The sequence below is a fragment of the Diceros bicornis genome, chromosome 2 (genome assembly GCF_020826845.1).
Source record: "Diceros bicornis minor isolate mBicDic1 chromosome 2, mDicBic1.mat.cur, whole genome shotgun sequence".
NCBI lineage: Eukaryota > Metazoa > Chordata > Mammalia > Perissodactyla > Rhinocerotidae > Diceros > Diceros bicornis.
Genome location: NC_080741.1, coordinates 40,767,728 through 40,782,880, shown reverse-complemented (window position 1 = coordinate 40,782,880; position 15,153 = coordinate 40,767,728). Strand labels below are relative to the sequence as shown.

The 15,153-nt window shown below is 45.8% G+C and overlaps 1 protein-coding gene across 3 annotated transcripts in view; it reads right to left on the bottom strand.

Moving 5' to 3' along the window:
• CTDSPL (CTD small phosphatase like) overlaps positions 1-10,271 on the bottom strand; it is a 114,041-nt gene extending 103,770 nt beyond the window's left edge. For all 3 annotated transcript variants that reach the window (XM_058555023.1, XM_058555033.1, XM_058555041.1), the window contains exon 1: positions 10,134-10,271. In XM_058555023.1, coding sequence (XP_058411006.1) covers positions 10,134-10,212 — 79 coding nt within the window. In that variant the 5' untranslated portion in view covers positions 10,213-10,271. The remainder of the gene's footprint in view (positions 1-10,133) is intronic.
• Positions 10,272-15,153: the final 4,882 nt, after the last annotated feature.

The window sequence follows — 15,153 nt, the reverse complement described above, 5'->3', positions numbered from 1 at the left end:
GATACAATGGAATATTATTCAGCCATAAAAAAAGAAGGAAATCCTGTCATTTGTCACAACATGGATGGACCTTGAGGGCACTATGCTAAGTGAAATAAGTCAGAAAGAGAAAGACAGATACTGTATGATTTCACTTATATGTGGAATCTAAAAAAACCCCAAATTTGAAGAAAAAGAGATCAATTTGTGGTTGCCAGAAGCAGGGGGAGGGAGGCAGGGTAATTGGAGAAAGGTGTTCAAAAGGTACGAACCTCCAGTTACAAGGTAAGTAAGTACTAGGGATGTAATGTACAGCAGGATGACTATAGTTAATAACGCTGTATGGTATATTTGAAAGTTGCTAAGAGAGTAAATCTTACAAGTTCTCATCATAAGGAAAAAAATTTTTGTAATTATATGAGGTGACAGATGTTAACTAAACTTACTGTGATAATAATTTTGCAATATATACATATGTCAAGTCATTATGCTGTACACCTGAAACTTAAATAGTGTTGTATGTCAATTATATCTCAACAAAACTGGAAGAAAAATAAATAAATATCTCAGAATTAAACTTGAAGCTGTGTGGTCCCTCCTGAAAACCCAGTCCTGCCACTGCGAACGGGGTTCCTCTCTAATCTGGGACACTCCAGTCAAGTACAGCCTGGGGCAAGTTTCTGAAGCCCTCAGACCTACTTCCCGGGCAGCACAGAACAGAAGCAGACTTTTCCAGTCACTGGCCAGCGAGCCCTGTCTGGCGGTCAAAAGTGCTAAAACCAGAGATAAGCTCCTTTGTGTTTACCCCATGAAGACATTTCTATCTACTTAAACGGATGCTTTCTGAATTGAGAAATAAAGTGAAAGATAAGATATGGGTTTAAACATGCTTGCCCATCAAAAAGAATATTAGATTAAAAATACATTTAAATCAGGATACTAATGAACTGTGATCTAGAATTTTGGTGTTAAGACCAAAGCTTATGAATGCATCCTTTTAAGTTTGGTTAAACAAGTTGTCACTGAAGCCCTACTGATCTAAACTTGATTTCAAGCTGAATTCATTATTATTTCTCTTTTCAGGGACAACCAAGGTTCTCAAAGCACTAACTCAATCTGACTTTTACCTCAGTCATTAGCACAATGTTGCAATAAACCTTTAAAATGACAATTTTCCAACTCCAGTTTTCCTTAAAATACTTAATTTGGATAGGTCTAAAAGGAAATCAGGGACTTGTGCTTCCAGGAAGATGAAGTAGACATACTTTTTCCTATTCTTTCCTCTAAGTACAATTAAAAACCCTGGACATTGTTTATAAAGTGAACATAAGACTAAAAGGTAGAGAGGAGAAGGCAGACCAGCTAGGGACTTCAAGACCTGAAATGACATGGCAGTGATCCCTGGGTTTTCTGTTTGCCTCAGAATATAGCCCAGACTTAGAGCGGAAGAAGCTGGATATAGGGAAAAACCAACAGTTGCAGACAAAGAGTCCCCTCAAAAGCCTACTCATTGTAACCAAAGGACCAGAAAAGGGACAGCCTAGCAAGACAGAAAACTTTCAGACAATAACTGCTCTATTGCAGCCAAACACCACACACATACACACACACACACACACACACACACACACACACACAGTGGCCCCAAGCCCACCCGTACAAGCAAAATCCGATGGGTACCTAGAATTCCACCCTCATCAGGGTGGAAGGAGACACCCACCAACCCTGCTGGGGTAGTGTCAGAGAAGACCAAGTAGGGAGCAGGGACTTCATCTCCGACAGCTGGTAACGAGTCCCTTCCTCTCCCAGCGATGTCAGTGGAGACCACGTGGCTAGCCTGGACTTTCATCCCTACCCAGCAGTAATGAAGTGCTCCTCCCCTCCCCATTGGAGTGGTGTCAGAGGAGGAATAGCAAGAGTCAGGGCTTTCACCATTGCCCAGTGGTAATGAGACTACTTTACTGCAGTTGAGCAGAGACTATGTGGGAGCCAAAACTCCCTCCCCTGCCAAGCAGTATGTCAAAAGAGGCCAAGTGGAGATCCTGGAGTTCCACCTCTATCTAGCAGTAACAAGGCAGTGCTTCCCCTTCTCTGCTGGAGCACTATCAGAGAAAAGTAACTGAAACAGAAGGTTTAAATAAGATCTAGAGTCTTATATTATGAAAATGTCCAGGTTTCAATTGTAATTCACTTGTTATACCAAGAACCAGAAAATCTCAAACTGAATGAAAAAAGACAATCAACAGACGCCAACACCAAGATCAGAGATGTTACACTTATCTGACAAAGATTTTAAAGCAGCTATGACAAAAGTAATTAGGAACACATCTATTTTCTTCACAAATGATGAAAACAGAAAGCCTCTTCAAAGAAATAGAAAGTCTCAGCAAAGAAATACAAAATATAAAGAAAAACTAAATGGAAAATTTAGAAATTTGTGGGACATCACAAAAGTAGTGCTAAGAGAAAAATCTGTAGCAGTAACTGTATACATTAGGAAAGAGGAAAAGTCTCAAATCAATCATCTAACCTCCTCTCCAAGAACCTAGAAAAAGAGCAAAATAAACCCAAATCAAGCATAAGGAAGGAAATAATAAGGAAAAGAACAGAAATCATTGAAGTTGAAAACATAAAAGCAATAGAGAAAATCAACGAAACGAAGAGCTGGTTCTTTGTAAAGATCAAGAAAATTGAGAAACCTCTAGCAAGACTGACAAAAAAATAAGATAGAAGACACAAATTACCAACACTAGAAACGAAACAGGGGATATTGGTAACAGGGATATTGGAAATGGGATATCACTTCAGCCCCTGCAGGCATCAAACAGGTAATAAGAGAATAACACTACGAACAACTCTACACACAAATCTGACAACTTAGATGAAATGGATCAAGTCTCGAAAAACAAAAACCACAACAACTTACTCAATATGAAAGAGATAATTTGAATACTCTATAATTATTAAACAAATTGAATTTGTAGTTTAAAAACTCCCCCCAAAAGAAATCTCCTAGTCCAGGTGATTTCACTGGAGAATTAACACCAATTCTATACAATCTCTTCCAGAAAAGAGGAGAGAACACGTCCCAATTTATTTTATGAAAATGATACCAAACCAGATAAAGTCAATGCCAAAAAAGAAAACTATAGACCAATATCACTTACGAATACAGACGTAAAAATCCTTAACAAAAGATTAGCAAATAGAATGCACCAACATATAAAAAGAATTATACACCATGACCATGAAGTTTATTCTAGGGCTGCAAGGCTGGTTCAATCTTCAAAAACATCCATCAATGTAATCTACCATATTAACAGGCTAAAGATGAAAACTCACATGATTCTATCAATTGATGCAGAAAAAGAATATGACAAAATTCAACAACCATTCTTGATTAAAAAACTCTCAGAAAAATCAGAATACAGGAAAACTTTCTCAACCTGATCAAGACATCTACAAAAAACCTACAGCTGACATTATATTCAATGGTAAAAGACTGAATGTTTTCCCATTGGGAACAAGGCAAGGATGTCCATTCTCACCACTCCTATTCAACATACTTCCGGAAGTTCTAGTCAGTGCAATAAAACAAGAAATAAAAGGCAAGCAAATCAGAAATGAAGAAATATAAGTGTTCTTATTTGATGACACGTTTGTCTAAACACCCACGTTAAAAATCCCAAGAAATCTACAAAGCCTCTTAAAACCAATAATTGAGGTCAGCAAGGTCACAGGATACCAAAAAAACATACAAAAATCAATTGTATTTCTGTATACTAGCACCAAACACTTGGACACCAAAATTAAAAATATAATAAATCACTTAAAGAAAAAACACTTAGATGTAAATCTAACAAAACATTAACAGGACTTGTATGCTGAAAACTATTCAACCCTGATGAAAGAATCAAAGAATATCTAAATAAATGGAGAGACATACTGTGCTCATGGATTGGAAGACTCAACATAGTAAAGATGTCAATTCTCCCCAAACTGATATACAGGTTTAATTCAATTCCTATCAAAATCTCAGCAAGATTTCTTGTAGCTATAGACAAGATTATTGTTAAATTTATACAGAAAGAGAATGGAACTAGAACAGCTAAAACAATTTAGAAAAAGAACACAAGTTGAAGGAATCAGTTTATTATATTTCAAGACTTAATATATAGCTACAGTAATCAAGACTGTGCGGTATAGGCAGAGGTACAGACACATAGATCAGTGGAACAAAATAAAGAACCCAGAAAGAGACCTACACAAATATGCTGAACAGATTTTTGACAGAGATGCAAAAGAATTTCAAAAGAGGAAGGATAGCCCTTCCAACAAATGTGGCTGAAGCAATTAGACACCCAGAGGCAAAAAACTGAACCTAAGTCTCTCATCCTATAAAAAAGTTAACTCAGAATGGATCATGGTCTAAATGTAAAATGCAAAACTACAAAATTTTTGGAAAAAGTACAGGATAAAATCTTTGAGATCTAGTGCAAGGCAAAGAGTTCTCAGACTTGACATCAAAAGCCCAATCAACAAAAGGAAAAATTGATCTACTGCATCTTATAAAAACTAAAAACTTTTGCTCTGCAAAAAGACCCTGTTAGGAGGATGAAAAGAAAAGTTACAGATAAGGAGAAAGTATTTGCAAAACACATATCTGACAAAAGACTAATATCTAGAATATGTAAAGAATTCTCAGAACTCAGCATTAAAAAAAAAAAAAAAAAATTCCAATTAGAATACAGGCAAAAGATATGGAGGGATATCTCACCAAAGAAGATACATAGAACGAAAACAGCACAGGAGAAGATGTTTAACATCATTAGCCATCAGGGAAATGCAAATTAAAACCACAATGAAATACCACTACATACTTATCAGAATGGCTAATATAAAAAATAGTGACATGAAATGCTGGTGAAGATGCAGAGAAACTGGATCAATCATACATTGTTGGTAAGACTGTAAAATGGTACATTTACCCTGGAAAACAGTTTGGCGGTTTCTTAAAAAAGTAGACATGCAACTAACATATGACCCAGCAATTACATGCCTGGGTATTTATCCTAGAGAAATGAAGACTTATGCTCACACAAAAACCTGCCCACTAATGTTTATAGCAGCATTATTCTAACAGCCAAAACCCAGAAATAATCCAGATGTCCTTCAAAGAGTGAAGGATTAAACAAACTGTGGTATATCCATGTCATGAAATACTACTCAGCAATAAAAAAAAGAACAAACTATTAATACAAGCAACAACACTGATGAAAATCCAGAGAATTATGACAAGTGAAAAAAGCCAATTCTAAAAGATCACATACTGTTTGATTCTATTTGTATATATACCTAAAATGACAAAATTTTAGAAATGAAGAAGAGACTAGAGGTTGCCAATGGACTAAGGAGAGGGTAGGGGTGGGAGGGAAGTAGGTGTGGCTATAAAAGGGCACCATGAGGGATCATCCTGGTGGCGGAATTTTTCTGTATCTTGATTACACCAATGTCAACATCCTGATTTTCTACTATGGTTTTTGCAAGATATCAATATGGGGGGAACTGGGTAGAGAGGATCCAGAGGATCTCTGTGTGCTTTCTTACAACTGCAAGGAAAACTACACTTATCTCCAAATAAAAGGTTTAATTTTAAAAAGTTAATCAAACTGAATCTACTTCAAATCTGTTCTGGCACCTGAAATAACTATTGCTTCCAAGAGTCTACTCCTTGCTGTAATTTTGTTAGCAGCCCAAAGGTTAAAGTTTTCTGAATTAAGCTTAAGTGTTGCAAACATTTGGGGGAAACATACCTAGCATCTTGGGCCAAAATATCTGCCAAAACAAACTTGCCTGCAGAAATTTCATCAAGGGACATGTATTAGCTTACAAAATAATTAACTGTTTAGCCAGAGTTGACATGTTTTTGCTAATATTTACTATGAATTGAGGGTTGTTTTTTTTTATTATTATTGTTCAATTCCCTTACTTATTTCCCTCCCAACAGCTATGGGGAATTTCTTAGTTAAAAAAATTTTCATCTGTGAAACACAGGTACATTTTCATCTACAGTTAAACAAAAAGGCAAAGTTCTCTCACTTCCCATCCCAGTCTTCTCCCCAGAGAAAATCATTGTTGTCAATTTGAAGTACTTCCTTCCAGATTATTTTTGTGTATTTCTAGACATATGTACAGTTTTGTGTGTGTGTGTCATTTGTTTTTTACAAAGATAAGCTCATACTGTTTATATGGTTCTTCAAATTCCTTTTTTCTCCTATTAAAATGTCTTGGAAATTTACATGTCAGTATGTTTAGATCTAACTTATCTTTTTCAATTGCCTTGCAGTATTCTGTGGTATTGATGTACCATAGTCTAATTGTTTGCCTGCTGACACTTAGGATCGTTCCAATTTTTGCTATTGCAAGCAATGCAGCCATCAGTGAAAACCCTTATACGTGTGTCTTTGGGCATGTATAACGATATTTCTCTAAGAGAGAAACCAGAAGTAGAACTGGGGCTTTGAAGGTGTGGCCAACATTGTTGACTGGCTGAACCAACACCTGTTCCCACCCATTTCCAATCATCCTCTCCTCTCCTACCTCCCACAAAAAAGGCTCGAAAAGCTAGAAACTCATTTTGCTTATGGTGAGGCGTGGCCATGTGACCCAGTTCTGGCCAATTAAACATCAGCAAAAGTTTGCTAGGTAGTCCCTAGGAATGCTTTTGCTTTCCAGGTAAAAGGGATAGACATGACTGGCACTGTCCCTTTTTTCTGCCCTGAAGGTAGGTGGCTGTGGTGTTTGCGGGGGTGGCAGCTATGTTACCACACGCAGAAAAGCCAAGAGAATCACAGTGATGTCAGCCCTGATATCAATGAGTTTGCTGAACCAAAGCCATCAGTAACCTACCTCCTGCTTGTTACGTGAGAACAAACTCCTATGGCTTTAAACCACAGTATAAGTCTGGTTTTCTGTTACTTGCAGCCAAATGTGTTCCTAAATGGTTCAGTACTAAATTACTCTCTAAAATGTCTGTACTTTATTCTCTTGAGAACAAAAGTCTATAAGAATATCCATTTCTCAAAACTTTTATTTACTTTGAATGTTGTCAGTCATTTAAATGTTTAAGCAAGCTGACACATGAAAATGTTTCATATGAAGTGGAGCATCACTGCATACATTTGTTAGACATTCAGATTTCCTCTTTCATGACTTTCTTGTTTATGTCTCTTGTCCACTTTTCTACTGTATTGTTTGACTTTTTCTTATTGATTTGTAAGTGTAAATTTCCAGACAGCAAAGCAGACTGATTAAACTCATGGGGAAATCTGTCTCTGCATCTTTACACTATAAACCAAGCACAACTAAGAAATAAATTTTCCATGACAGGCCAGGCTGACAGTGACAGTCATCTCCGAGTGGTGCACCACCACGTGGCAACGTGTCAAGAAGTAATTCAACTCGTGCAAAACACCACAGCCCATGCTTAGTACTTCCTTTGCAAATCAATACCTAAAGTAAGGTTTATGGAACAGTGACAAACTGGTGAAGCAGGCACTGTCCTTAACATACACCATCTCATTTAACCCTCATATCAAACCCAAGAAGCAGTCGTCATTATTCCTATTTTACAGAATAAATGATGAAAATAAACTTTTAAAACCAATAGTTTCTTTCCTACCACAGAATTTACAACATTCCAGGATCCATATTTAAAAATAAAATGATTGTGTTTACCTAAAATTAAAATTATGTAAAATATATTGTGCCTATGTAAATACAACAACACGCTTAAGCCAGAAACACTGCTAAACCTGTTTAGTGGTCTATGAATCTGAAGAAGCTGTTCCAAAGTTTGGCTCTAAGGTTTATTGCCAAACTGTAGTAAACCAGCATTTCCATTTTTTAAAGTGAAAAACTAAATGCTTCAGCAAGAAGGACCTATTAGCTAGCCACCTCATCCCACAGCAGCAGGTAAGGAATTCCTCTAACCAGTTAAGAACCAACCAATCTGACACTAAGAAACAAAATAAGCTGTTCCAGATAATAAAAGATTGTCATGAAAAGCAATGTAAATAAGTTGAATAGAACAAGCACCATCCTTGAGTATTTGTACATGGTTTAGATTTTGGATAGACTGACTGGACTTTAAAAAGCCCAGCAACTAGAGGAAAAAAATTGGGGGAGGCTCCTGCTCCTGGAGTCAGGTGAGGGGGCAGCAGGAGGGCAGAGGCCCTAACTATTTCCTTGCTTTATGCCACACCTCTCCTCATAAGAGCTGTGGATTCTCTCTCTGGCAAAGCATCACACAAAGCACTCTATCCACAGGGGGTGAGGAGCACAAGCATCAAACCTCCCTGACGCCTCCTACTAAACCCTCCCTGAGGGGACACGCCTAGCCTAAGGCCTGGAGGGCAGGGCAGGACTGACAGTCCCTATGGCAGGAAGGCTAGACCACCTAGTTGCCGCCCTCTTGGGCCACAGAGAGACATGGAGATTCACCTGCAGCATCCTCTTGCAGAAATTTTTAGCCCGTTTGTAAGGCACAGAAAAATGCCTGGAGGAGTTTGAATTCTAATTTTACATAAAAGAAAACAAGTCTGCAGACACACAATGTTTATGGTCTACAAAAGTGCAAATGGGTTGACAAATCCCCAATCTGAAGGTACCTTTGGTGGTTTCTTGCATTTTCCTGGTGGGCTTGCCCAGGGGTCCCTGGATGGGGAGAGGCAGTGTTCCCCCCACCCCCACCCGCTTCCTCAGTAGATTGCACACCTCACCCCACTAGCAGAGCAAGGGTGATAATACATGGAAACAAATCTAACTCTTTCCCAAAGTTGCCTGTGGCCAGGCCAGGCTTGGAGAGGAGAGGGGGGCCCTGGTGGGCTGCTCCTGACCTCAGTCCAGGTGTTTGCCGGGCCACATAGGAGGAAGAGAGTGAGGCAAGCTTTGGTCACCAGAACAAAACAAGCCAGATTCCTTGGCCCTTCAGAACAGTCTGTCCAAGCCTCAGGACAACTCACCAGGAGAGTAAGCAGGGCACGTGAAAGAGGAGGACACTAAGCCTCAGAGAGGAGCAGAGACACAAAGAAAAAGTGCAAAAAGGAAACAGAAGATGGTGATGGGGCCAAAATTGGTGATGGGGCCAAAAGGTGCTGAAATCAAACCAGGCACTGCAGCACAAGGCTGGCTCTCGGGGAGGGGACACACCTGGCACCCTAAGGGCTCCCCATGTGCTGGTTAGAGCTCGGCCCTAAAGGGGCCCAAGAAGGCCTTGCATGTGCTCCAACAGGTTGGCGTCACTGAGACAGCAAGGAGCCAAGAAGGGGGGTGGCTTAGCACTGCCCCTCCCCCCCAAGCACTTGCACAACTAAACACACTCAGGCACACAGCCTCACTGGTGCACACATGGCACAGGCAGGTGCCCACATCTGCGCACACAGGCCCCATGGTCAGGTGCACAGACGCACACAAAGCATTCTTGTGTGTGAGTGCACACACACACATACTCTCCCAGTCGATGGACACAACATATTCAACCTGCCAGTTGGGTGATGTAGGCGCACAATCATACACACACACAAACTCCGTCAGGAGTGAACACACATACAACCTCTCTGCAGGCTCAGGCTCACACTCATGCAGGCACAAACACACAAACACACTCCACAGCCTCTTGGTCAGGTACATACCAACCTCTACATAACGTACACACACAAACTCAGCCTCTCAGGAAAACACACACACAGCCTCTCTGTCAGGTGCACACAACACCCTTACTCTCAGTTAGCGTGTGCACACACACTCAGAATCCGTCAGGCACATAAACACACTCACAAGGTGCCAGGAACACACACACGCTCACAACTTCTCTGTCGGTGTGAGCGCAAACACAAACTCCCAGCCCTTCGGAGTCACCCACACACACTCACACCCTCCCACTCTCTCCGCAGGCGCAGGCACACTCGCACGAGCTCAGCCAGCACACGCACACTCACAGCTCCCCTCGGGCGCACCCCCACACCCACGCACCCTCCCCCTCGGCCGTACCCCTCCCCCAGGCCCGTGCCAGCGCCGGGCAGCAAACTCCGGCGGCGCGGGGTGTGCACACGTCCCCGGCCCGCAGCCTCTGGCCCGTCCGCGCCCCTCCTCACCTTTCTCCCCCGCGCCCAGCGCCCGGCCCTCGTCCTCCTTGGGGTTCGTCACCTGGGTGATGATGGCCGGGCCGTCCATGAGTGCGCCGCGCGGCGGCCACACGCGGGCCCGGCCCCCCGCAAGCCAGGGGCGCGGGGGCGCGGCGCGGGGGGCGCGCGGGGCCGCGGACCGGGGGGGCGCTCGCCGCCGCCGCCGCCGCCTGGGCGCGCCCGCCGCCCGGCCCCGCGCACTGGGAGAGGCGGCCCGGGCCCGCGCCCCAGCTCCCGCCGCCGCCGCCGCCGCCGCCGCCGCTGGGCTCGAGCGGCCGCCGCCTCGTCACCATGAACCCCGGAGCCGCGCCCGGGAGAGCCGTGCACGGGGAGGCGGAGCAGGAGGCCGGGCGCCGCGGGAAGCGGGAGCGGGCGAGGGGAAGGAAAGAGCGAGGAGCGAGGGCGGGAGAGAGGGAGGGAAGGAGGGAGGGAGCGAGGGAAAGAAGGAGGGCGGGCGGGTGGGTGTGTCTCAGCCCGGGGACCGGCCTCCGCTGCCGCCGGCGCTGCCCGCCAGCCCCGGGGGGAGAGGGGTGCGGGGTGAGACGGAGGCGGTGAGTGGAGCGCGGGAGGGGAGGGTCCTGGGCAGATGAGTGAGGTGAAGGGCTTGGGGTGTCGGGGGTTCCGGAGAGGTTCTGGCGGTAGATGTGAGGGGCCTGGAGTGTATGGGGGGTGCCAAGGGAAAGGAGTGGGGTGAGGGACCTGAGGTATGAGGGATGTGGGGAGGAGTCTGGCAGATGAGTGGGGTGAGGGGCGTGCGGAGGATGAGCAGGAGCTCGCGGGTGTGCGGTGTGGGGCCCCGGGGACCGAGGAGGGAATCGTGTAACTGCGGGAGTGAGGATGGGTCCTGAGGACGGGTGTTTACCGGGGAGGAAGCAGGAGTATGGGGTAACTGTGTGGGATGGGGGGGAGGGTCCCTTGAGGGTGTTTTGGGGGAGATGCTGGGTGGAGGGCGTCCGGGCGCAGGAAGAGGAGTCGGAGACGTGGGTGCGAAGGGCAGCGGTGTGCGGAGGAAGAGGCTCCTAAGCAGTGGTCCCTTACACCGAGGCGGTCCGCGGAGGGGTCCCGGGCGCTGGTGTGAGGAAGAACCCATGGGTGCGCGGAGCGGCGGAGGGGTCCCAGAGTGTGAAGAATCCCGAGGGATGAGGGGCCCAGGAGTGAACGGGGGCCAGGAGGGGCGTCTGCGGACCGGCCTGGAGGCTCCAGGCCTGGGGTGCCGGCGGAACCCGCGTCAGCCTTGGGCCGAGAGCCCGCGTGCCGGGCGGCGGGTCCTCGAGGACCAACCTCCTGGCACGTAGGGCTGTCGGCGTCGAGGGGAGCCTGGGCAATGGGCATTTCCGGGTGCTCCTCAAGAAGGGCGTCGGGGGAGCCGGTCTAGGGCTGAGGAGAGGAAGGGGCCTGTGGCGGGCCGAGCTGGGCAGGGTCTGTGCTTCTGCAAAGCAGCTAGCCACTGTCAGGCCTGAGGGGCGACGGCCAGAGCGCGAGCACGATGGGAAAGTGCCCCCTCAGCCTCGGAGAGTCGGAGCCCTTTCGCGCCCCCACCCTCCGGTTCCAACTGGGAAGCCACACGCGCGGCCGTGTAGGCCAGGGGCGGGGCAGTGCCGCAGGGGGGCGGGCCCGGGGCGGGGCGGGAGCACTCGCGCTCGCTCTCCACCGATCAGGAGGATTTGGGCGGGCCTGCGGAGCGTGACGTAGGTGGGCAACGTTGAGTGGCCGAGCAGTGGCGTGGAGCGCCCTGCCTCCCCTCTCCGAGTTGCGCGCGCACTTCAGGCCCTGTTAGGCGTGTCCCGCCGGGTCGTGGCTTAGAGGCGAGGCCAACCCCGGAGCCTGGAGCTGGTTGCAGCCAGGTCGCGTGCTCACCGAGGAACCAGCGAGCCTGTCCAAAATTTTAAAGTACACTTCCGGGACCGCCTCTGGCGAGGGACAGCTCGCAGACCTCGTGGGTCTCTGCACCAGGTGGAGCCCCGTGAGGGTCTTGGTGTGGGGAATAGCCGTGGGACAGGACTCCTGTGGCCGAGGCAGGTGGGAAAGCACTTCAGGGGAGCTGCCAGAAAAGGCAGTTAGGCAAGCTGTGGGTGTTTTACCCCCCAAATCCAGGACCTCAAGTGACATCCTGGCTCTCTGCTTGTGGGTGGGTCCTGGTGCCACTTGCCTTGGCGTATGTTCACTGCCCTTCTAATGGCACCTTTGAGACCCCACTGAATTGCCTGGGGCAGCTGAGCCATGAAGGTTGAAGTGAAGGGCCCTTGTGGTCAGGAAGGCAAGCCCTAGGGTAAGTAGCCCAGGCTCCAGGGCATCCCCTGCCTAACCCTCCCAACTACAGACCAGATTAGGGCCACATGGCACCCAGGACTTCCCGTGTCCCTACTTCTAATGCTTTTCACATTTGTTGTGAGGGTATGGCTGGCCCAGGGCCTGGCGAATCACAATATTCTCTGAGTTCAATTTTTAAAAACTTGAGTTCTAAGAGGTCAAAGAGGCATCTTCCAGAGATAGCTGTGCAGGAAATATGGTTCTCCTACAATTCTTAGTATATAACCACAGAGATCGGCATCCCTGCTGCCTGGCTGATGAAGCATCCCATTAGGGCAAGGTGATGGGAGCATTTGAACTTACTGACTCACATGCTTGAGGCCTGGATTCCTTTTGGGTGGAGGACTTCCAGAGGTTCTGCTCACTTAGCTGAGGCTGGGAAGGAGCTCAGTGCTCAGGGGTACAGGGCCAAAGGAAGTGATTTTCATACACAGTCTCTCCTGTCTGGCCTTTCCTGTAATAGTCACTCCCCAGGACCCTCCAGTAACAATTTTCCCTTAACCTGTATCCTCCATCGTCCTCAGCTTCCTGAGATCACCTCCAAAAAAATACCTTTGTCTTGCTAAAGCAAGAAAACAGCTTTCTATCTTTTAAGTCCTTCTTTCCCTCCATATTCTGTTCATTTAAAGTTTTAATGTATCATTTATTTCATAAATATTAATAGGAATCAAGGAAAAAATCCACCCACAGCCCTGTCACCCTTCTTAAATCAATCTACTTTCCTCCATTTCTCCCTGACTTTGCCTGTATGTTGACATAATTTTTATGTAGCTATGAAAAAATCATGGTTAAAATGATAAGGTGAGCATTTTTCCATGTGGTAACATCATCATTATAACTATCATTATAAATGATTGCATAATACCTCACTGAATGAGTCTTAGGTAAGATAGTATCTTGGTTTTACCAGTGAAGGAAAGATACAAGAATTGCTATTGCAAGCCAACCATGATGGCCTAGCAGTTAAAATTCGGCGCGTTCCGCTTCAGCAGCTGGTTCAGTTCCCGGGCATGGAACCATACCACTTGTCTGTCAGCAGCTATGCTGTGGCAGCGGCTCACACAGAAGAACCAAAAGAACTTACAACTATACACAACTATGTACTGGGGCTTTGGTGGGGGGAAAGGAAGAAAAAAGGAAGAAGATCGGCAACAGATGTTAGCTTAGGGCAAATCTTCCCCTGCAAAAAAACAAAAACAAAGAATTGCTGTTGGGACAACTGATAAGCCATGAGGAGAAAAGATATATTTACCTCAGTCCTTACAGCCTATCAAGATGGATCAAATAATTAAATATGAAAAGTTCACAAATAAATAAGTAAATATACCAGAACAAATATGAGTAAATGCTTTTTCAATCTTAGATGGGAAAGGAACTAAGAGTGACAAAAACTCCAGAAATTACAAAGGATAAGATTGATAAATTTGGCTACATTTCTTCATTCAGCCAACATTTACTGAGTGCCCACTATGTGCTAGGTTCTGTTCTAGATGTGGGATCTCAGAGTTGTCATAAACAAGAGTTAGGGAGCTGGGCTACCATACTCTCACACAAGTCAGTCATAGCTAAGGGCTGTCCTGGGGGCCTTAAGCGCCCAGGCACTTTGGGCTCTCTTGGAATGGGAGCAAAGCAGTCCCAGTGACCTGGGGACAGGTGCCAGCCATTGGAGGCTTTCAAAGCACATCAAACCCCAGAGAGGGATGCCCAGAAACAGTAAAAGGGATCTAAGGGAATTTAGACAGAGCACCAAAATGTTGGCTGAAGTCACATTTCCTAAACTTCTATCATGCAGTGTGCTTGTACCACCTGCACTATTATTTAATGTTTTTCTTTAACTTTTTATTTGAATATAATTCTTTGAATAGGAAATTAATGAATAAGATTTTTTTAAAAAGACAAATGGAAAATGTAGAAAAGACCATGACCCTAAAAAGGAAGAGCTACACAGAGTAGGGAACCGAGACTTGGATACCAAGGACAGGGGGACATAGGACTAGGGCTGGCGGCCTGGGCCTTAGGGGCTGAGGACAGGAGCAGGTAGGAAGATGGAGGGCATTGGTGAGGGCAGCCTGGCCTGGAGTCTCTGGTAGAGCTCTGGGGTAGAGCTCCAGTGTGGGAGGGGGCAGTTGGACTGGAAGGAGGGGGATAGGGGTGAGACTGCTTTGAGAGTGAGGGAGAGGCTGCCCTTGAGGAAGGAATACTGGTGTTGAGATCAAAGTGAGGTGGTCATTTGAGGAAAGGAGAACTGGGGAGGGGGCAGTACAGAATGAGTGTCCCTGCTACAGGGAATAGCAGCGTGTTCCCAGGCTTAGAGGCAAGGGAGAGCATACTCTTGGGAAAAGTCCATAATGGCTGGAGTTTAAGGCTCTGGTGACATGTAGGGCTCACATCAAGCAGAGCCTTGTAAGTCAGGAAAGGTATCTGGGCTTTATTCTGGAGGCTGTGGGGATGACATATTCAGATACATGTTTAGAAAGTTCCTGTTGACTAACAGATTAGGTCAGGGGCAGTGCAAAAGGCAGGGAAACCCACAGAAGATGGGGATGGAGGAGGTTAGACAGATTCCATACATTTCAGAAGGAGGATGGACAAGTCTTGCCTATTGGTTGGGCTTGAGGGATGAGGGATGAACAAGGAAGAATGGCCTCCAAGTTTCTGTCTTGGGGACCCAGGCAGAGAA